The sequence below is a fragment of the Callithrix jacchus genome, chromosome 9 (assembly GCF_049354715.1).
Source record: "Callithrix jacchus isolate 240 chromosome 9, calJac240_pri, whole genome shotgun sequence".
Classification (NCBI taxonomy): Eukaryota; Metazoa; Chordata; class Mammalia; order Primates; family Cebidae; genus Callithrix; species Callithrix jacchus.
The window spans coordinates 107,785,768-107,810,512 of record NC_133510.1 but is presented as its reverse complement, the minus strand read 5'-3'; the positions used below and the strand labels follow the sequence as shown (position 1 = coordinate 107,810,512).

The window sequence follows — 24,745 nt, the reverse complement described above, 5'->3', positions numbered from 1 at the left end:
GGATTTTGCAGGTAATTGAAGTAGAACACATTTATAGTAAATCATTTGGAAATTTGGGTTTTATCATGGGTTTCTCACTATTTTAACATTTTAAAACTTTTATTTGAAGATAATATATTTATAGAATAGTTGCAAACATCAAAACAGTACAAAAAAAAATGCCTGCATACTCTTTACCTAGATTACCTGAGGTTAACATTTTACCCCATTTGCTTTATCTTTTGTTCTCTTTCTCTATGTACATATATATATATCCTTTGTCTTTAATGACATTGACACTTTTGAAGAATATAGTCCTCCCTCCTGTTTTCCCCTCTGTGAGGAATGTTAAAAACTGGACGTAATTCACATGCCATGTAATTCACCTTTTTAAAATGTACAGTTCAGTGGGTTTTGGTATATTCATAAGATTCTATAAGCATCGCCGTGATCTAATTCCAGAACATTGTCATCACCTCAAACAGAAATGCTGGGGCTGGCGTGGTGGCTCATGCCTGTAATCCCAGCACTTTGGGAGGCTGAGATGGGAGGATCACTTGAGCCCAGGAGTTCAAGGCTGCACTGGGCCAAGATTATGCGACGGCACTCCATCCTGGGTGACAAAGTGAGACCCTGTCTGTAAACAAAACAAAATACTTTGGCGGTTCCTCCTCATTCCACCCCTCCTCTAACAATCACCAATCTACCTTCTTTTTGGATTTGCCTAGTTGGGCATTTTATATAAAAGTAATCATATGATATGTGACCTTTTGTGTCTGGCATCTTTCACTTAGCATAATGACCAAGTAATATTCCATTTATGGATACACTATGTTTTATTTATTCACCATTTGATGAACATTTAGGTTGCTTCACTTTTTGGCCATTATGGATAGTGCTGCTATGAACGTTCAAGTTTTTGTGTAAGGTACATGTTTTTATGTAAATACATTTTCCATTCTGTTGGGTGTACATGAAGGAGTAGAATTGCTGGGTCAAATTGAACTCTGTTTTAACTTTTTAAGGAACTGCCTGCTCATTATTTGTAGTTTATTTACTAAGGCATTTTTTCTCCTCTTTGAAAATTCAGGGCAGTGATTCTGGGGTGTGGGTGCTTTTTTCAACTTCAGAAGTCCTTCCAGAGATTTAATGTTGAGGATAACTTCTTTAAAGTCTAGCAGGGTGCTCCTCTCTTGACCTGAGAATAAAATATTAAGATGATCTGACCTAGCAGAATAGTTATTTTCATTTGGGTTTAGTGGTGCAAAAAATGCATTTTGTTTTCAATTAAGTTATATTAAAGAGATTGTTGGCAACCTTAGTCATTTTAGTAGATTGAAATGCTTCCTAACTGGGATGTTATTCATCCTTATCTATTGGCTTACAAGGAGAACTGGGAATCCATTCAACAAATGAAAGGTTTTTTTCATCCTTTAAAAAATCATGGAGAAAATGACACAATGTAGCATTAGTCATATTTCTTTAAATAGAAGAAAATACAAAAATTAATTTTGTTAGTGTAATTATTTTCAAGATGTGATGGCAAATCCATACAAAAGCTTAGGGGTAAAATTTATCTTTATTTTAACATCTATAATAATTGCTTTTTCCTACGTGATGTGGAAAAAATAAAAATTTGGGGTTTCTGTAGTTCGAGCATCTTTAGTCATAGGTGAAAAGATCTTAAAATATTTTAAGAAGCTAAAGATACAAAAATCAATCAAAGATAAGAGTTGGGATAAGGGTTGCAGTGTTCTGTAAGATCAAAAAATTAAGTAACGTTTAACTTAGATTAAGTAATCTAAGGCTGTAGGTTATAGGACTGTGAGATAAACTACCTTTTAGTTAAAAAGTATTTACTCTGCATAATAAATTAGCATTATGGAGAAGCAGCCAGGAATGTCCTAGCTGAAATCTCTGATAATAATGAAACTTTGATCAGCTAAAATGATATTATCAAAAAAATGCCTTGAGATGATAAGACTTTCAATAAGGGATATGCAGGTTTTAACCCTAGGGAGATTTACAATGAAATATGAATTGAGAATCAAACTCATAGAGTTAATAATTACAAGCCATTTTATATACTTGTAACTTAGCTCGTTAGAGTAACATGTCAGTTATCTAATTCCACTTTAAAATTTATATTTAAGGCCTGGCATGGTGGCTCATGCCTGTAATCCCAGCACTTTGGGAGGCTGAGGCAGACAGATCACTTGAGTTGAGGAGTTTGAGATCAGCCTGGCCAACATGGCAAAACCCCGTCTCTACTAAAAATACAAAAGTTAGATGGGTGTGGTGGTGTGTGCCTGAAGTCCCAGCTACTCAGGAGGCTAAGACAGGAGAATTGCTTGAATCCAGGAGGTGGATGTTGCAGTGAGCCAAGCCAAGATCGTGCCACTGCACTCCAGCCTGGGAGACAGAGCGAAACCCTGTCTCAAAAAAAAAAAAAAAGTGTATTTAAGTAATTGACTTATTCATGTGATTGTTAAATAGAAATCTTACCAAATTTGTATGCATTATATCAATATTTATAAAAATGTGAGTTACCATATTTATACATTGTTTATGAGGTTTATAAAGATTCAGTACTTGGAAACATTTGTGATATACATCATATGTCTAAAGTAAATAGGATCTCTCAGGGCATTTAACTAAATTTGTAAATGTGACCAAATATTCTAAACTTTAAAAAATAATTTTTGGTTAGATGCTAGACATTGTAAATGTAATGTTGTTAAGAGCTTGATTGCTTTGTTTTTCTTTACAAAATGTTGGACTTTGTTATTTTAGGCAGTTATTTGTGGATTTGCTTGAGCTTTATCAGACTTGGCTTTTACTTTTATTGGGACAGCTCTAGAGCAGATTTTACTCTAGGGCCAGCCCTACTACTAAGATGCAGTAGGGTCTCTACTGAATGCTGTCCGTGTTAAAGAGGCCTCTCTTCTCTAAGGAGTTAGATCTTGAATGACATCCAGCCCTGTGTAAACTCTGGAAATTTTTCTGCTTACAACTCACCAGTTATTCTTGTCCTAGCCTTTTGGAGTTCACCCTATGCATGCATGGTTTAGAATTCAGTTCTCAGGCTCTTTCTTGGATAGCTTCCTCTCTTTCAGTATTCTACCCCATAAATTCTGCTGCCTCAGCCTCACTCTACTGAAGTTCTCCCTCTCTAACCTGTGGCCTCTATGTGCCTTTAGGCAGAAAGCTGAGGCTATCGAAAGGATTATCTCATTTATTTTCCTTCTCTCAGGAATCACAGTCTTTGCAATGCCTCATATTTAGTGTCTGAAAGCAGTTCAGATATACACATATATGCACACATAAAAAATCTAGTCATTTCTGAAAGCACGTTTAAAATTTTACTTAGAGGTGGCATACATCATGTCTACAAAGCAAGGCAAATGGCCAAGCCCAAGGTCAACAAGGCAAAGAGGTATACTCTACAGGAAGACATAACAAGACTGGGGAGGGAATGAATACTTGTGAGCAAGTAAGACAGTCTACCACAGGTAGGTATAACAGGCCTGGCAATCTCTCACCCTGGTGTCCCTGAAAAGGCAAGATGTTAATGCTAACGGGATGATAATGATAATAATAGTAAATGTTTAACAAATGTTAGCTATGCCCCAGGGCACTATTCTAGTTAACTTACAGGTATTATCTTAAGACTCACAATAACCTCATGAGATAGATACTATTATTACCAGTTTAGAAATAAGGGAATTGAAACCTGAAATTAAATTTCTTGTTTAAGCTAAGTTGGACCTAGAGGTGAAAACTAGGTAGTCAGGGCAAATGATGGTTAGTGTGCTGTGTTAAAGATTCTGAGTAGTTCCGCAGTGAAGAGGTCTGTTTACCTTTAACCTAGTTTTTCAATTTCATTTTGGAGCTTGGATATCTGTTATCAGTAGATAGCCAATATTTCATGGATTGCCTATACTATAAGATCCCTATGGACAAAAACAATATCCTATTTGTCTTTAGAGTTGAGAGCACTAACTTTGGTGTCAGATACATATTTTCTTCCAGTTCTCCCTATTTCTTTACTGTGTCCTGAAGCTTCTAAGCCTCAGTTTCTTCATAAAATAGAAATGACAGTATCTATTTTTTATTGGTGGGGATATTAAATGAGATGATGAATGTAAAGCATTGAGCATAGTACTTGGTATACAGTAGGAGCCCAATTAATGTTAGCTTTTTTACTGTTGTTCTTATTGTTGTATTGTTATTATTGCTCTTTCCATGTAGTTTATGTAACTATTTTAATAAATGTTTGTTGAATTAATGTGTTATTTACAGTTACATTGTTTAATATTTTTACCTTATCTACAGTTATAAATTCGTTTGACGTTTATCGGAAATGCATAGCGTGTTAATATGTTTGTGTCATACCTTCTAGTAAATGTTGATAATTTAGATCTGCTACATAGAAGAGAGATTGAAATGTTGTCTCTCTCTTTTTGTTTAATTTTAGAGACCTATTACTACATTTCTCCATTAGTTGGTGTCTTTTTCTTGGCTCTAACTCCTATTTGGATTATAATAGCTGCCAAGCATCCAGCCACAAGAACAGTTCTCCACTCAGGCTGGGAGCCTGTCATAACAGCTATGGTTATAAGTAGGTTAGTATTAAAATGTGTGTGTGTGTGTGTGTGTGTGTGTGTGTGTGTGTCTGTCTGTCTTCTATATGCACATATGTATGTGCATATTAAAACAAATGAATTGCCTGTTTTTATTTCTTAGGTTAATTATTTTATATAGTCAATTCATTATTCTCCGAGGTATTGTAACAAGAGATTTAAATGACAGGCATTAATGAAATCAGTAGATGTAAAGAATCTGATTTGGCTACCAGTTTTAAACTTCTCTCCAACTAAAGTTTTACCAGATTGAATAAAATTTAGTAGTGTTTGTCTCTGTGTGTGTATGTTTGTGTTAACCTGACAAGGACATTACTTATTCTGAATGTTAATTTGCTCAGATGAGTATCAGAAAGCCTTGGAAATGTATATACCATTGGCTACTTCCATATCTAGGACTCTGATGAACTTAAAGATGTAATTAAGGACATATGTAAAAGATTTAGCTGCAAGTATCCTCATCACCCTAGAGTTTTTAATAACAAAAATAAACAGAATGACATAAAGGTCTTGCAATAAGGTATCGATCAGATAAATTATTATATAGTCACAAAATGGAATAGCAGCCATTAAAATAACAGCATTTCTATTGCTGTGGAAAGATGTTTATTATACATCTGATGAAAAGAACAACCTAGAAAAGAGTATGAATTTCCTATTAAACATGGTAGATTAAGAAACCTATCTTTTTCCTTCCTGAAACTACTAAAATGACAGTGAGAGAATACAAATGCTATAAAACCACAAAGACAGAAAGGGAGCAAAGAAGGCAGCAGGGTGAGACATTTGACAACATTAGGAAGATAGGAATCAGATGGAGGGCTGTTAACTGAGCAGAATGAAAAAAGCTGAAATGTAACTGCCTATCAGAAGCAAGACTCAGAAACCCAGAAAGAGGAATTAAAGGCATCAACTACATCTGAAAGCTGCAATGAAAAAGATTGGTTATAAGTTTAGGTAAGGAGCAATTAGATCCCCAAAATCTTTCTCCAGCTTTACCACCCATGTGACTGCCCCCTCCCACCCTGGCAGAAGACAAGAATAACCTATGGAGAGCCTAAATCAGAGAGGTTCTAGATTTAGAAACAGCTATACATGTGAGGATATGGCTTAAGCACTGTATGAAAAGTAGCAAGACTAAGTAAGAATCTACATACTGAATAATGAGAACCCTATCCCACTTTCTCTTCTTTGTATAATGCTGGCCCACAGCCTTTTACCCCAGGCAAAAAAATAGATAATTTCTTTCTGGGGAAACTCACCAGCACAAAAGATCAGACCTGCAAGTACTAACCCTTGTGAGTCCTTTAATGAAAGAGCTGCAAGCCCACCTGATTGCCTTCTGTGTACCCCACTTGCTGACAAACTCTGCCCATGTACAGAGAGCTCCAAGTATGTCTTAAATAGGGGCTGCCAGTAAAGGACTGCTAGACATTTCATAGAGGCCACTAATGTAAAAGTGCAAAAAAAAAAAAAATGGTACTCAAGGAAACTGCCATCAGTTCTCTCAAAAACTCATCAACATCCTCAGATAAATAAGAGAAGCTATTGCATTCATAATATAGGAACAGAATGCTGTAATAAGGAAGATTTGAAAAACACGAAGAGCTCTTGGGAATGAAAAAATGCGTAAATAGCAGAAACAAATTCTGTAGAAAACTTGGAAGATAAAGAAACCCCCCTGAAGAGCAAACGAGGAAGCAAAGAGACAATAAGCAGTGAATGATAAGGAAAGAAAATTATCAAATAAATAATAAAATTCCCAGAACTGAAAAACATGAGCTTCCTGATGGAAAGAGCTTACTAAGTACCCAGTGTAATAAAGTAGGAGGCACCCAAAACAAAGCATATTATCATGAATCCCAAACATATTATCATGTTCCCAGAGAAAAAATAAGTTATATATAAAGCACTGGGAACCAGAATGATGTCCAGTAGCAACACTAAAATGATCACCCATGTGACTGTCCCTTCCCAGCCTGGCAGGTGATCATTTTAGTGTTGGTTCACTTCACTTTAGTGTTGCTCCCTTCAAAATTCTGGGAGAAAATCATTTTGAACATAAAATATAGTCACAATATCAATAACGTGTAAGAGAAGACTAGAGAAATTTTCAGACAGGCAGGATCTGATGGAATTTACTGCCCCTCTACCCTTTTGTATAAAGCTGAAAGGAGGTGTGGTCTATCAAAATTAGGAAATAAGAAGATGACACAGGAAAGAAGAAATTATTCTGTGGCAGCATGTGCTTCATTTTTCTGTAATGTAGATTGCTTTTTTTCCTGGAGGATTCAGGCAACAGGATCCTGTGAAATACTGCGACTTTGTTATATATGTAGACCAAGATCAAACGGGGTATTGGTGGGAAGGTACAGGATGACTGACAGCTGTGTATCAGGGCTTGACAGGCAGTCATCCAGATTGGCAGGAGGACGGGGCCGGGGTGGGGGGGGGCGGTGGGGGGGCTTAAGGAGGGAGGTCTCTAGGAGAGAAAAAAAAAAACAGTAGAATTGATGGGTTTGACTGGATTGAAAGGTACTTCATAAACTTGATAACACATGTAAGGTTGAATTAGTAATAGGTACTTAAAAAGTAAAGAAAAATATGAGGCAAAGCAAAAAGTGTAAGTGAAAATATCGGTAATACACTCTGTGGCTCAGCTGCAGCTAATGACATTTCCATTGTTGTAATAAAGTCGACCCTAAGTATTTCACCAGAAATTATAACCAGATAAGCAGGGTGGGCTGGGGGGGGGGGGAGGAAGGGATTTGAGAAGGGATGAAGTGGGGAGGGAAGTGTAAGAGAGGTCAAATCCTCATCTGCCATAGTAGGAAGTCATTTGCTAAATGTCTAAAATTTAAAATGAAGAAATAGCAGTATAAGCATGTTATTTAAAATATTGAATTAAATGCCAGAAGAAACTACTAAAGAAGTTAGAAAGAAATCCTAGTAGAGAAAAAGACCTGGAGGTGGAGCTAGGGACTATTATTTTATTATAAACCTTATGGTACTTATACATACCTTTTTTTTTTTTTTTAAGAGATTGGGTCTCAGCATGTTTCTCAGGCTGAAGCACAGTGGCTTGATTGTAACTCACTGCAGCCTTAAACTCCTAGGCTTAAACAATCATCCTGCCTCAGATTCCTGAGCAGATGGGACGACAGGCATGCACCCACCCAGCTAATATTTTTACTCTTTTGTAGAGACAGGGTCTCGCTATGTTGATATGGCTAGTCTTAAACTACTGGTCTCAAGCAATCCTCTCACTTCAGCCTCCCGAAATGCTGGGATTACAGGCATGAGCCACCATGCCAGCTGTACTTTTTTAATGACACACATCTATGTGATAAAAATAAAATTTAATAAAAGCAAATAAAATTACTCTTATGATTTAATTTTTATTTTAAAAAATGTGTATGTTAAAACAGCTGGGTTGCAGAGGTGTAGGTCAATGGATTAAAAATTTTGGTTAGACTAGAGGAACATGTTCAAGAGATTTATTGTACAACATGGCAACTATAGTTTATAACAATATACTGTATTCATCAAAATTGCCAAGAGAGTAGATTTTAGGTGTTCTCACCACAAAAAATAAGTATGTGAAGTAATATATAGGTTAATTAGCTTGATTTAGTCATTCTACAATATATCCATATTTCAAAACATGTTGTATAGGATAAATATGTGCAATTTTTATTGTCAATTTAAATAACAAAATATGTAAGTAAAAAAAGTCTATAACGCTATATAACAACATACTAGCAGTGTAACTCAATGATGTAAGTAGGGTTGGTTTTTACTTTCTTTATTTTGTCTTTTCTAATTTTTTCTATAGTAACTTTTATCACCAGGGTTAATAGGAATCTTAAAAAATGTATTTTTAGCAATTGTTATGTTATATCTGCAACATGATCTATATATTTTGTCAGGGAGGTTTATTCTTTGACTTAGAACTAGTTTGTTCTTGAAATACGTACTTTTTTCTTTTAATTAGGGCTTAAAATATTCCTAAAGAGGACTATTTTGGGGCTCTACGGTATACCTTTTTAATGAGAACGCCCACAGTTTAGGCATATTAAGGCATAATTTATTTTACTAAAGAGTTAAAATGATAAAGATTTGATAATTTTCTAATGTTAACTATCAGGTAGTGGTAAGAACATTTGATCTGATATTTTGACAATCAGTCCCACTCTGTGACAGCATGCAGTTTATTTTGCTGTAATGTGGATGGCACTTTCCTGGAAGATTTGGGCACAGGATCCCATGGAATATTAGGACTGGGAATGTTTTATACTACATAGACCCAGAAACTGACGTTAACCAATTAATAATGGCCTGGGAAACTTAAAAGATCTCTAAGTTACACTGATACATTGAGAGTGTATGGCTTGCTACCATGTAACTAAATGTTAGTTTTCCAGATTTCTAGTCTCAAGATCAGCTCTTTCTGTGGCTACAACTCATTATTTTAATTTGCCAGTAATAAGACACATCCTAACAATACCTAGTTTTAACACAATTAAGTTCACCTCTTTTATGCCTTGTTTACTTCAAATGTGAAAACATACTCTTTTTAAAATTATTTTTTAAATTATGAGTGATCAGTGGCATGGTTTTAAAAAATTAATAAGCACAGAAGGATATAAAATGACTGTCAGTCACCTGTCACCTTCACCCCCAGAAATAGACATGGTTAATAATTTCTTGTATGCTCTTGCAGACATTTTAATGCATTGGAAGCATATGCTTTTTTCTTTTCACAAGTAGCATATCGTAGACATCAGAATCCTGAAATTTGGGGCTAGAGCTTATGCCATGTTTTATTTTCAACATTTTACTGTTGACATTGATTTTTACTTTGAATATTTTACTTTTTGCTCTATTTTTAAAATGTGTGAATATTTTATTTTAAAAAGGAGGGGTGTCTGCCTGTACTGAATAACTTCAAGTATATTCTCTTTCCTCTTCTCTAAATTATATAATTTTATCTCTTTCAGCATTGGGGGCCTTATTCTGGACACAACTGTATCTGACCCAAACTTGGTTGGGATTGTTGTTTACACACCAGTTATTAATGGTAAGAAATAGATATACTGCTTCATGATAATATTAAATCTTTGTAATCCCTTAGGTTCTATTAGGAGTCTTAGGGCTCAGATGCAAGAGGTCTGTCCTCCCATCCCAACCATTTTTCCCTCCAACCCTAAGTTGTTGCTTTCAGTGGAAATTACATTCCCAGGTCTCAGAATGTAGAATACATTTCTGAAAAGTGCTCTTTCTTAATCGTATCGTTAACTACTAGTTTGAGAGTCAGGTATACTTGACTTGAGATTGGTGTGGCAAAATATATTTCAGATTTTGTATATTATTTACATTGGGATTATCTGCTATTGTATGTTGCTTTGTTGCTCCTTTTGTCAATTTTTGTGGATAAATTAGAGACAGCTGGGTTTGAATATTGCTTGAGTCCATTCAGTTCATTAAAATCTGGGCTGGGCACAGTGGCTCATAACTGCAATCTCAGCGCTTTGGGAGGCCTAGGTGGGAGGGTCAGTTGAGGCTAGGAGTTTGAGGCCAGCTACGGCAACATAGTGAGACCCCCATCTCTATAAAAAAATTCAAAAATTAGCCAAGTTTGGTGGCATACAACTATAGTCCCAAGTTTGTCCTCAGGAGGCTGAGGTGGGAGGATTGTTTGAGCCAAGGAGTTAGAGGCTATAGTAAGACACTGCGTGGTAGCCTGGGAAACAGAGTGAGACTCTGTCTTAAAAAAAAATAATAAAAGAGAAAAATCTGTTGGTCTCAGCTGATCCCTTTAAAAATCTGCCTTATATATTTTTTGTTATCTATGAAATAGGAATTATAATACTTAAATTCACAGACATTTATGTATGAATTACATTTAATAAGATCATTTTAATCCAGTCTACTGGCTTCTGCAGTGGCTGTCATTAAAGCGAATTTATTTTTCTTTTCTTTTCTTTTTGAGACACTGTCTCTGTCACCCAGGCTGGAGTAGGGTGGCAAAATCTTCACTCACTGCAACCTCCACCTCCTGGGTTCAAGCGATTCTCCTGCCTCAGCCTCCCGAGTAGCTGGGACCACAGGCACCCACCACCACGCCCAGCTAATTTTTTGGAATTTTAGTAGAGATGGGGTTTCACCATGTTAGCCAGGATGGGAATTCTTTTTTTTACTTTAAGTTCTGGGATACATGTGCCAAATGTGCAGGTTTGTTACATAGGTATACAAGTGCCATGGTGATTTGCTCCACCTGTCAACCTGTCATCTCAGTTTTAAGCCCCACATGCATTAGGTATTTGTGCTAATACTGTCCCTCCCCTTGCCCCCCACCTCCTGACAGGCCCCAGTGTGTGATGTTCTCCTCCCTGTGTTCTTGTATTCTCATTGTTCTCATAAAATCCACATTGTGGATTTTATGTATAGCTTAGACCAACGTAATTTAAAAGTAATTTTACTTGGGGGAAAACATATCATAGGATATACTACATATTTAATGTAATTTACTTTGCATATTTGTGTAAAAAGGAAATATGTTGGTCAGGTACGGTGGCTCATGCCTGTAATATCAACACTTTGGTAAGTGCTGATATTTGGGAGGCCAAGGGAGGTGGATCGCTTGAGCTCATGAGTTTGACACCAGCCTGGGCAACATGACCAAAACCCTGCCTGCACAAAAAATATAAAAATTAGCCAGGCACGGTGGTACATGCCTGTGGTCCCAGCTTCTTGGGAAGCTGAAGCGAAAGGATCTTCTGAGCCTGAGAGGGAGGCAGAGGTTGCAGTGAGCCGAGATCACACTGCTGCACTCCAGCCTGGGTGACAGGAAATGACCTCGTTTCAGAAAAAAAAAAAATACACGTGCGCATGCGCACCCGCGCGCGCGCGCGCACACACACACACACACACACACACAATATATATATAGAGGCAAGTTCTTAAAAATCTAATTTCATATCTAAAATTTCTACTGAATATTTTAATTTTTATATACCTTTAGAATGTTAATGAACAGATTTTCCCTATAGGTCTCTCTCCTGGGGCCACCATTCTCCCCATCACCTACACATAAAACTGTGGGACCATCTATTTCAGCCTGGTCCTTCATCCTCTTTGACTGAAAAATGACTGAGCCATTGTCTACTTGCCCTTTAACACAGTTCACTTGCTCACTCATTTATTGATATAACAAGCATGTCTTACTCTTGTAGCCTAATGTCTTGGTATAGCCATCATTCAAGTAATAAAGTAGTCTTCCTGACTCACTCCCTATTTGATGCAAATTAAGTGTCACTAATAGCCTCATCTTTCTTCAACATTGTTTTTATTATGTGGGTCCTAAGATGATGAATTTAACAGTGCTTTTTTTCCCTGTCTATCAAATCAAATTTGAATTCTGCCTAGCTTTCAAGGCCCACTATACATTGTTGGACTCGTTGCCCAAAGATATGCAATTTTTTTTCATTATCATTCTAACTAGGTTTTTATATTGTCCCTACAAAGATTCATCTAATTTTCACTGCCTGAAATAACTACTGCTTTCCTCCTCCCTCTTCAGATCCTCTTCTGTGAATATTAATGGATGAGTTCATTAGCATAAACATTACTCATAGTGACTGTTAGAGCTATATTAAACAACATTTCAGTAAGAACTTAAGCTTAAATTACAATTACCCTTTTATTATAAGGCTTTAATGCATATTTTGATTATTTTACCTTACGTAAGAAATAATTCTAGAGCTTCACTGAAATGCTCTCCTTGGATGTCTGTGCTGTGGCATTGTGGAGTATTAATAGTAATACGTTTTTTGCATCTCAGTAAGTAAATCCTCTTAGTTGGCTATCACACTCTGCTTATAAATTCCACTCTTTAAAAGACATTAGCCTGTAATCCCAGCACTTTGGGAGGCCGAGGCAGGTGGATCACGAGGTCGAGAGATCGAGACCATCCTGGTCAACATGGTGAAACCCCGTCTCTACTAAAAATACAAAAAATTAGCTGGGCATGGTGGCGCGTGCCTGTAATCCCAGCTACTCAGGAGACTGAGGCAGGAGAATTGCCTGAACCCAGGAGGCGGAGGTAGCGGTGAGCCGAGATCGAGCCATTGCACTTCAGCCTGGGTAACAAGAGCGAAACTCCGTCTCAAAAAAAAAGACAATTAATAGAGATGGTTTACGCTGTTTCTCAAAAAAGAAGGAACCTTTGAGAACTGAATTTCATTTGAAATGTGTTGGGGAAGGTACTAAAGGACCTTGTTTATCTTTATTATCATCATCATTATCTGCTATTTAGTGAGTACCTAACACTCTGTGCCAGATAACTTGCAGTTTTCTAATACATGTTATGTCATATAATCCTCACAATAAGATAAGTAATTTGTCTAAGGTTTCTCATCTTGTAAGTGGTAAGTCACAGTGGAAACCCAGATCTGGTTTATTCTAAAGCCTGTGATTTTTTTTTCTCAAAATATGAAGCTACTAATTTAGGTTTTATTAGATACAAGAATGCATACATTGTTTAAAGTAAGGCTTTAAACAATGTGTTCCTATTGTGACTAGGATATTTTTTAATACTTATTAATGTCTCTCAGAACTAGTGGTATCTTCCAAAACATATTTCATGGTAACACTAGTTCTGTGAGATGTTAATAAGTGTAACTTGAAAAGTGAGTTCTGTGGTCAATCAAATTTGGTAAACATTAAGTTAAACAAATTTGCTTACTACGGAATTTCTTAAAGCCTTTTTATCATGCTAACATATAGTGTGAGTCTCTTTCTGGTACTTCTGTTAGCTAGGTGTTGGGATTTCTAGACCTGACCTTCCTCAGACCTCCTAGACCACACTTTGAGAACCACTGATCTAGGGCTCTTTTTATCACAGTCTACTTAGGCAACTTTCACACGATAATAATCACTTTACATTTAGGGTAAGAAGCTTATGGCACTTTACTTGAATTACCACTCCTCTTCCTTATGTGCTCTTTTTGACATATATTTTACTTTGTAGTAAATCCTGTAATACATTGTTGTTATTTTTTGCTTCAGTTATTTTTAAAAAGAGACTAAAACTGAAAAAAGTATATCTCTTATATTTTCTCATATAAAGTTATATTTCCAGCACTCTTTCCCTTGTGTAGGTCCAGGTTTTTATCTGGTGTTATTTTCCTTCTTCCTGAAGAAATTACTTTAATGTTTGTTGCAGGGCCGGCTTACAGAGAAAATAGAGGCTTTAGGCATGGTCTCTCCCAGTGTGCTTCTCTTTTCCTTTCCCTGCACCTCTATTCTTATCTCTAACAATGTCTATTTTTAACTTCTTTCACCCCTGTCTCAGAAGAGCTGATTCTTTTGCCCAGGACTGGCTAGTTCACCTGTGCCCTGGATATTATTCCATTACAACTCCAGTGGGAGCCGTACACTCCATCGATTATTTTAACTTTTCCAATATCTCCCATGTCTTCCTCTCTTACATCTTTTCCCTTTAGCTTACAAATGGGCACAAGTCTTTCATCCCAAGTCCCCTTTCCCATAGTGCTCTGCCTTTTCAAGCTTCTGTTCTTTCTTCTACTCTCTACGATCAAACTTTCCCAAGTGTAGTCTGTATTTTTTCCAACTCATTACAGTATTTTTCTTCCCCCTCACTCAACGAAACTGCTTTTACTAAGCTCTCCAGTGACCTCCTAATTACTTTATCCAATTACTATTTCCAGTCTTCATTCTATTCAGTTGTTTAATACTATTTACTGTCTGTTTTTTCAACTCTACCATTCTCATCCCTTCTCTGAAAATTCTTTTTCATTTTCCTTTACTAGTTCTTTCTTTCTACCTGCCTCTTTGTATTCTTCAACACCCTGCTCTTGAGCTTCTATTCTCAATATTGAATATTTCTTTATAAGCAATAATGTCTCATCCAGAGATTTTCAAAGTGTGGTCCCCAGACCAGCAATATCACCTGGGATCTCATTAGAAATGCAAATTCTCAAGCCTGAATCAGCAGCTCTGAAGTAGAACTCATCAGTTGTTTCTGTTACATGCACAAGTTTGATTTGTCCTTGTCATACTGCTTCATTTCATAGCTTTAGCCCTAGTCTTGACACATCTGTTCCTTTCTAGATTGATACTTTAAATTGGATATCTCTACATGGAACACTTGAAGCTTCTAACTGAACTCATTCTCTTCCCTGCAAACCTGCCCTTTGGTGTTTCCTGTGTCAGTTAGTGGTGTTAGCTACCTAGTGTCCCAAGCAGGACATCCCCAAATCGCATACTTCCTCTCCCTTATCTTCTCTATTTTTATCTGCTCTTGAACTAGCTTCTGAATTAGAGATGCATTGGTTAGAAGGAGGATGAAAACTATATTATTGTAGCCAAGAAGGATTCAAGAGGGATGGTTTATTCAGTGATTAGGAAGTCATTTGAGAGTTCAGTTTTGTTGAGTAGCAGACTAAACAAATGAAAGTACAGTCTTACAATGCAATATTATTAATAATAAAAATGGTTGAATTACATATGCCAGAAGAGCAAGGGTGAATCTCAGAAACTTATATGATAAATTGTTTCATTTATATAAAATTCAAGGGTATATAAAACCAAATTATATATTATTTAGGAATATACATGTATGTGCTAATAAAACAGAGAAAGAAAGAATAAAAAACACAAACATAGCCAGTTTGATAGGGAAGGAAGGCTATGGGAATAGGGAAGAGCACATAGGACACTTCAAATATAAAGGTAATGTATTCCGTTTCTTAAATTGGGTAGTAGGTACGTGAGTGTTTTTTTTTTTGTAGTATGAGTCTTTGTAACTTACATGTTTTATGGATATTATTTTTGCATTTATTAAATATTTAGTATAAAATCATAAACATCTTAGAAGTAGCCCTTTTAGACTTCATATTAAATGGTTGGCAATGAAAAGAAAATAATTAGGATAACACTTAGAAGTTCAAATGAGGAACTTTTTCCCAGAGAAGAGACGTGGGTATGTTTGTTGGCAAGGAGGCAAAGCAGTAATAGAGTAGGAAGGAACAAGGATGCATGAGAGATGGTGAATAATGAGAGAGCGAGGCCTATGAAACAATGAGCCACACAGTAGCCTTGGAAAGAAAGGATAACCCCTTATTTCAAGGTTAGAAAGGACTCCTGAAGAAAGGGAGGTGGAAATACACAGATATGGGCTAGGGGATAGATGAAGATGAAGGGCCTTGCAATAGACAGTCTAAGTTGTCACAATAAAGTAGAGAGATTCATTTCTCTAGGGCATTGTTTCCCAATCTTTCTCATGTCATGGCACACCTAAAAATTATAATATTTGGATGGCACCCTAGAGTGAAGAAGGCAGCCATCTATAACCAGAGGTACCTAATTTAGCACTGCAGCCATGCCAAGAGCTTAGAGGATAGTATCCGACACAGCTGTAACCCATCTAAGGTACACTGGTTGGGAGTTTCAGATCTAAGGCAGTGTTTTTCAATCTTTGTTTTCATCATCACCTTCTGAAGGAGTCATTTCAATCAATTTTTTTTCCTAAATGTGCCTACTCATGAAATTTTTATATTGCATATCTACTGTTTATCCATTTAAGTACTGTATGTGTACCTGTGCTTTATAAATATAAAATGAGTGATATTTTTTCTTCCCTCAAGAACCAGTTTTCACCTCTGTTAAGAATGTGTAATCTAGGCCAAACACATTGGCTCACTTCTGCAACCCAGCCCTTTGGGAGGCCAAGGAGTTAGGATTGTGTGAGCTCAGGAGTTTGAGAGCTGCCAGAGTGACATGGTGAGACCTCATTTCTACTTTAAAAAAAAAATTAGCCAGGCAGGGTGGCATGTACCTGTAGTCCCAGCTACTCAGGAAGCTAAGGTGGGAGGATCACTTGAGTCCCGGAGATCAAGGCTGTAGTGAGCCGTGATGGCACCACTGCATTCCAGCCTAGGCAACAGAGCAGGATCCTGTCTCAAACTAACTAAATAATTTATTTAAAAAAGAATTCATGATCTAAGGTAAAGGAAGTAGAAAATGTAGAGACTTTGTCAGCCATTCACCAGGTCGTCTACAAGTTTGCTGGGAAGGAAATGGTAAAGGTAATGGATTAGGGACTAGGGAGGTTGAATATGCCTGCCCTTGTTTAGATGAAAAAAATCTTCATTAAAAGGGCGTTCAATGTATTTCTTTTTAAAAATATGAAAAAAAGTGGAAGATATTTCTCTTCCATCTTTTCGTATTTCTTGAAACTAAAGGAGTAATTTCTGCATGTGAGTTCTGATAAGTCTTGAGAAGAGGATAGGTGGAATCTAGAGGTACATAAAGGTGGGGAAAATAGGTAGATATGTAGGAAGGTGCTAGATTTATTATGCTATTGATTATAAAGATTTATTTCTTAAGAAAATGAACTTTTACTTTGGGTTCCCTTCGGAATGTGCAAAGGAATTCTTGACAAAATTTGAAATATATTCCATGACGTTAGTGCTAAACATTTACTGGAAACATATATTTCTAAATTTAACAAAACATAAATTCGGATTTTAAAACAGTCCCTAGATGAACCTGCTGATAATTTCTTCCTATTTTCAAACTTTATTTCATCAACTGAGCTTATTCAGGCATCAGGCACTTAAAATTCTGTCTTGTGGATGCTGAGGAATCTCGAGTATTATTGGGATATTGACAAGTTGTTTTTGGTAATGTTCTTAATTTATGCAAGACTATCTTTAGATGCTCTCCACTGGCTTTAATAATGTAATTAGTCCCTGAAGAATTTAAATAATTTAAAAGAAATGTTGACAGGCTAGCTTTTAGTATGAACAATGTATGTCGTGATAGCAATAAAGTATTTTTTGACATTAAAGAAAACTATTCTAAGGTAATAATTTTGATATAGTTTAAAAATATAACCAGTGATCATGATGAGAGCATGAGAGGTTAAAACTTTAATTTTCCCTTCAATAATTATGTTGTTTACTTAAAAATTTTATTCACCTTATTTGGGAAAATGATATCAGTGTCTTTCTAAAGTCTGTCATTCATTTTCTTTTTAGTTCGTTACAATTATAACATCAGTTATGTCTGTTTCCTGGACTACAGTGTGATAAGGTGATAAAGTGATTATAAGAGTTTATTTATATTTATTATTATTATTTTAGTCTGTTACATGGTAAATGATAAAAGATATCAAAGAAATGATAAAAGTTTTATAAAGCTTTACCAACAAATTTGTGGGTTTTAGAAAAGAGCTACAATTAATCATTAGTAGCTTTTTGTTTCAAACTCAATTCAATGGAAGTTGCAGTTGTAGAACATATATACTTTGGCTTAATAACAGATGCTTTCTGTGTTTGCATTGAAGCATTCCATATCCAATAAAATACCACATAGAACATTACCCCCAAGAAAATCCCCAGAGTAACTGAAGAGGAATGCAATTTATGTATTCCTATGGAAAATATCCATCATTGAAAAACATATTTGAATGTAATCTGCTTTGCATTAAGTATCATTTTTGATATTAGATTCTTTTCCTTTTGAGTGACTATGAAGAGAAAGATTACAAAGCTGTTTTTTACTAGTTTACCCATTATTGGTTTACCCAATAACTCTTTGTGAAAATGCTTGTATTATGTAGTAAGTATAAATACTCTTGTCCCTTTCAATTTCTGAGACATTTTCATTTACCTTAACTTAAAGGTATAAGCTACTGACCTTGTTTACATGCTATTATCAGATGATTACCAGTGCATGCTAATTATTCAATGTTCTTTTTAATTCTTTGTTTATTTTTTAACGTCATCAAATTTAGCAGTGGATGGTCATATACCAGCTTTCGCAACACTAATGTGAAGTTCTGATAACCCACTACCATTGGACCAGCCTCTATTCTTTACTTTAGAAAGTGAGCTCAGATTTAGAAAATCCAGGCTTTAAAAAGATAGTCACCTGTAATGTCTAGTGGAAAATTCACTGAGTAAACAGAAGGCAGTTTAAGTGATTATTTAAAATCTGCGTGCTAGCCAAGCTTCGTGGCTCATGCTCAAATCCCAGTGCTTTGAGCAGCCTAGTCAGGAGGATCACCTGAGCCCAGGAGTTCAAGACCAGCCTGGGAAACATAGTGAGACCCCATCTGTACAAAAAAAAAAAAATTTTTTTTTTGTTTTTAATTAACTGAGCATGGTGGTACATACCTGCTGGGGCTAAGGCAGGAGGATCACTTGAGCTCAAGAGATCCATGTTACAGTGAGTCATAATGGCATAATTGCACTTCAGCCTGTGAGACAGAACAAGACCCTGTCTCTAAAAATATAAATAAATAAGTAGATAGATAGATAGATAGAATGGGCACCAAGTGATTTATTCTTTTTCATGTATATATATTTAAAACAAAATAGTTTGTGAATTGAAAAGCAACACAGTTCCTGGACATTCTCTGACCAATGAATTTTCCAGAAAATGTTAGGACCTACAATTAAGAAAATGCCGGCCGGGCATGGTGGCTCATGCCCGTAATCCTAGCACTTTGGGCGGCCGAGGTGGGTGGATCACCTGAGGTCAGGAGTTCAAGACCAGCCTGGCCATCATGGAGAAACCCCATCTTTTAAAAAAAAAAAAAAAAGAAAGAAAATGCCAAGTCTGAATCACATTATTTACATAAATTTATTGTTATTGATAATAAGTTAACATTTTTTAAGCCTTTACCATGTTCAGAAACTGTGCTAAGCATCTTTCATATACATGAAATTCATATGCATTGTTTTCTTAATTCTCTCAGCATCCTTATGAGGTAGATATTATCCTTATTTTCAGATTAGAAAATGGAAGCTCCAAGAAGTTAAATATTAATGAAGTCATAGTAAATGACTGAGGCAGTTTTCAAACCCACATGGTTTGAGCCACAGTCAGAATGTTACAGAGAACACAGCTCTACATTTATGTGCCTTAATTATTCTATCTAGGCCATGTAACTTTTAAACACATTTTAAAAGAAATCTATTTTCCTTTATAAATTTTTTCAGAACTCCCTGGGATATTTTAAACATATTTATGATGAACTGCATTTTAAATTATCTTAAGCGTTTGCTTTAATGAATTTTTTATTTACTAAATGAGATGTGATGAGGAAATCATTAAGCTACATTTAGTTTAAGATCAAGACATTATCATTTCAGCCTTAAAACTATAATGTTTAAATTGCTTTATTTTTTGTGAATTGGCACAAAAAGTGATCAACCTCTCATAAGGGGGGAAGCTCATGCTTTTCCTGTTTCTGTACTTACATTTTTTCTGCAATTAAAAAATATTAAATTCGTATTCCACAATAACAAATTATTATTAGAATACAGTGAATGCCAAAACTTCACTAGGTATTAGGCGATATATAGGTGATATATAGGTAATGTTGACCTAAATACCTTTGAACAAAATCACTCAATCTGTATTTCTGAGTATAATACTTATGTATACCCAAAGTTAAATTGCTTAAATTTGGAGGCTGCTAGGTCTGAGTTTTTCATAGTAAGAAACTGGATCCTAAACATTGCATCCTAAATTATTAAGCAAAAATCTAGCACAGGCCAGATAATCTTATTATAAAGACAAAACAAAAACAAGTTAGTTTCATCACAGTTTTTTTGGAGGGAAATCTATTTTGCTTTCAGGTAACTTGGATCAACAGTAGGTAATAGACCTGGCTAGCAAATTGCTGCCTTCTAATTCTCTCTGATATTATCAAAGCTTTCAACTTTCCGCACCTGGTTCCAACATCCTGTTGCAATTGTTCCCTAATTCTTGTTCAAAAATCTCCTTCACCAGTGTATTCACTGTCATTTAAATGGAGTCCTTCATAAATTTAAGTTGCCAAGTTCTCTTGATTTCATACTTCTTTCAGAGCCCATTCTTCCAACTGTCATACATATGTAGACATTCTTTGAGTATTTATCTAAGAGTGGAATTGCTAGATTATAGGGTATGCCTATCAACAACTTTATTTATTTATTTATTTATTTACTTACTTACTTACATATGACAGGGTCTTACTCTGTCACCCAGACTGGAGTGCAGTGGCATGACCATGACTTACTCAGTCTCTTGGGCTCAAGGCATCCTCCTGCCTCAGCCTTCTGAGTAGCTGCAGCTAAAGGTGTGCACCACCATGCCCAGTTAATTTTTTTATTTTTAGTGGAGACAAGGCCTCACTGTATTGCCCAGCCTGGTCTCAAACTCCTGGACTCAAGTAATCTTCCTGCCTCAGCTTCCCAAAGTGCTGAGATTACAGGTGTGAGCCACTGCACTTGGCCTCAACAACTTTATTACCCAATGCCAAAATGTTTTCAAAAGGGATTACAACAATTAACACCCTTGCTGGCTTTGTGTAAGAGTTCTCATTGTTCCACGTCATTATAAATAGTTGATGTGTTTAGGTTAAAGTTTTTGCCAATGTCATGAGTACAAAATGACATATATTTGGCTTTTATTTGCATTTCTGCAATTACTGATTCTCTCAACATTAGGAGTTCTTTATATATTCTGGATAGTTGTCCTTTGACAATTGTATGCATTGAAAAAAAATTCTCCCACTCTGAGGCTTGTCTTTCCACTTTCTCTGCAGTGTCTTTTGATGAACAGAAGGTTTTAATTACAATGTAGTCAGATTTGTCAACTTTTTCCTTTATAGTATGTAATTTCTCTATTTTGTTAAAAAGTCCTATATCATCTTGTAAAACTTAATAAGTTTTTCTTTTGAATGATGTCTTTAGTTGACATGGGATTTATTTTTGTGCATGATATGAGAGTGGGGATCAAATTGCACAAGTTTTTGGCATATTAATTATCTTAGCACTACTTATTAAAAGTCTATAGCACCATTTATTGATCTGCAGTTTCTCCTTTGTCATAGCTCAAGTTGTGTGTGTGTGTGTGTGTGTGTCTATCAAGTTAAAGAAGTCCTACTTGATTCCTGGTTTGCTAAGAGTTCTTAATCATAAATCTAAAATTTTATAAATATTCTGCATTTATTTGTATAATGATATTATTTTTTCCTCCATTCATTTGTTAATATGCCAAATTGCATTTGTTTTTTTCCAGCTATTAAATCAGTCTTGCATTCCTAGGATAAATCAAATTTGGTTATGATACATGTAATATTTTGCTGGATTTGATTTGCTAATTGTTTAGTATTTTTTAAATTTATTATATTCCTATATTATCCTTTTAATGCATGCACTGTCTGTAGGGATGACTTCTCTTTCATTCTTGATATTGAAATTTGTGTCTTCTCTTTTTTATCTATTCAAAGAACCAGCTTTTTATTTCACTTATTTTTCTCTATTTTTATTCTCTTGTTCAGAGATATCTGTTCTTATATTACTCCTTATGCTTTCTTTTGGTTTAGTTATTTTATTCTTCTTGGTTCTTAAAATGTGAACCTTAGATCATTGACAGGAAAGCTTTCCTCTTTCCTAATATAAATAATGCAATGAATTGCTGAGTGCTGCCTTGTGTGCCTCCCACATATCTCAGTATGTTATGTTTTCATTTGTAGTAAATTCAAAATACTTTCCAAATTTCCATGTGTTTTATTCTTTGAACTATGGGTTATTTAGAAATATATTGTTTGCTTTTCAGATATTTGGGGGAATCCTCAGATGTCTTATTTTTCTTTTATGGAAAGAGAGCATATTTTGCCTGTTCCAATCATTTCTAATTTATCGAGACTTGTCTTAATGGCTTGTAATATGGTCTGCCTTCATTAATGTTCCATGGGTGCATGGGTGAAAGTATTCTGCTGCTGTTGGGTTGTATGTTCTATAAATGTAATTTACATTAAATTGGCTGATAGTATTATTAAAGTCTTCTATATCATTGTTGACTTTTAAGATATAGTAAGTCCTGACTTAACATCATTAATAAGTTGTTAAACCTGTGGCTTTAAGTGAAACAGTATATAACAAAACCAACTTTTTTCTCATTAGTATTGTAACATGACAACATTGAATGATGGTATTCTAAGACTTGCTGTACATCATTTTGCTTATAGTCTGTTCCCAAGAACCTATCAATGACAAATGAGGACTTACTATATGTGTACCCAATTAAAGAGAGAGATTGGTAAAGTTTTTGTATAAAAACAGGCTTGCTTATTTTTTCTCTCAGATTTATCCATTTTTGCTTGATGTATTTTGAAGACTTTGGCCTCATTTTTTTATTTTTATGTTTTTGAGATGGAATCTCGCTCTGTCACCAGGCTGGCGTGCAGTGGTACGATCTTGGCTCACTGCAACCTCCGCCTCCTGGGTTCAAGTGATTCCCCTGCCTCAGCTTCTCTAGTAGGTGGGATTACAGACACGCGCCACCATACCCAGCTAATTTTTGTATTTTTTTTTTTTTTTTTAGTAGAGACGGGTTTTCACCATGTAGGCCAGATGGTCTCAATCCCCTGGACCTCATGATCCACCCATCTTGGCCTCGCAAAGTGGTGGGATTACAGGCATGAGCCACTGCACTCAGCAGACTTGACCTTCTTAAGTTTTATTCGATGACAACCTTTATCCTTGGTAATATTCCATGTTAGAATGCCTTTTTTTCCCTGATATAGTTATAATTACTTTAGCTTTCCTTTCCTTAGTGTTTGCATGATATATCTTTTTCCATAGTTTTAATTTATGTCTCTGTCTTTTAATATATATTTTACACCTTTTCCACTAGATCCTTTAACATGTTAATTATTTTAAATTCCTTGTTGGATGGTTTCAATACCTGATTCATCTCTGGGTCTGGCTCTGATGACTTCTTAACTCTTTCAATGATTTCTATTCTTCATTGATTTTTATTGTCTTATAATTTTTATATTGAATGCTGGACATTATACATACCAGACCATTGGAGATTGAGATAAATATATTTATGCCTAGAAATGGGAGTTCTTTTCTCCTGCTAGATCATCAGATGGAGGATTGAGTCAATCTCGTCAGCAATTGAACTGGATTTGGTTTTTGTGGTTATTATCATCACCCTCAGCACAGCATTAATCTCAACTTTCTTTATCAGCTTGCTCGGGCTACCCTGTACTTATTGTGAAGCCTGGAGGGCTGAATGCCTGCAGCCTGGAAGGCTTAACTCTGTGCTCTTGCTCTTCTCCCAACAGTTGCTGATGTTCCTTAATGAAAGGCATGGGATGGAGTTTGAGATTCTCTTGCACTTTCCTCAACTTTAGGCAGTCCTACACTCAGCAGTTGAGAATTTGAAATTTTCAGTTTTCTTCTTACTCACTTTTATGATTCAACTTCTTTCTCCCATTCTCTGCAAAAGGAGAAACAATTTGAGTATCCTGTCTTACCTTGGGCTTACCACTCTTTGAAATTCATTCCACATCCTGGCATCAACTCTTCTGCCTCAGAGTATATGAGAGGGAATGAGTACTTTTTCCAGTGACTGTACCAATTTCTTTAGTAAGCTGAGAAGAAAAATTTCTAGCCTTGTCTATTTGTGTAAGTCTAGCTTATCTGCCCTGTCATTAAGGCGATAAACATGAAGGATCTTAGCTCCTCATTTTATATCTTGGTTTTGATAATGATTTTTAAAAATTACCTGCTCTGGTCTGCTTTCATACTAGACAGTCAAGTTTGAAAAAATAATAAATCTAATATAACAATTTTATGCCTTTGGAATGTCTACTTCAACATTAAATTAATCAACATTTCAGAAGAACTCTTTATTTCATTTTATTGGCCCAGAATGTTAAATGAAGAGGCTTGCTTTTGGTTGAATTTATGCAACTTGTTTAAAATATGAGGATTACTACTTTGTTTTCCCTTGTGTTTCAGGTATTGGTGGTAATTTGGTGGCCATTCAGGCTAGCAGGATTTCTACCTACCTCCATTTACATAGCATTCCAGGAGAACTGCCTGACGAACCCAAAGGTTGTTACTACCCATTTAGAACTTTCTTTGGTCCAGGTATGTGCTTGTGGATTGTTGCCTATTTTAGATCAAGGGCTATCGCTCTGTAAGATTATAGGCAGGGAACATTTATTGAATATGTATGTTTTGAGAGTTGTACAATTTTCCTATTTCCGAGAGCTAATCTCAGTGAATGAAAGGCTTGTATAT

At 35.7% G+C, this 24,745-nt stretch overlaps 1 protein-coding gene and 1 long non-coding RNA gene across 4 annotated transcripts in view; one reads left to right on the top strand and one right to left on the bottom strand.

Moving 5' to 3' along the window:
- Positions 1-24,745, bottom strand: part of LOC118144328 (uncharacterized) — an 86,575-nt gene that overhangs the window by 2,667 nt on the left and 59,163 nt on the right. The gene's annotated exons all lie outside the window — the stretch shown is intronic.
- Positions 1-24,745, top strand: part of SLC41A2 (solute carrier family 41 member 2) — a 163,558-nt gene that overhangs the window by 83,590 nt on the left and 55,223 nt on the right. For all 3 annotated transcript variants that reach the window (XM_035257448.2, XM_009004522.4, XM_009004521.4), the window contains exons 7-9: positions 4,457-4,604; positions 9,623-9,702; positions 24,461-24,592. In XM_035257448.2, the coding sequence (XP_035113339.1) occupies positions 4,457-4,604; positions 9,623-9,702; positions 24,461-24,592 (360 nt within the window). The remainder of the gene's footprint in view (positions 1-4,456; positions 4,605-9,622; positions 9,703-24,460; positions 24,593-24,745) is intronic.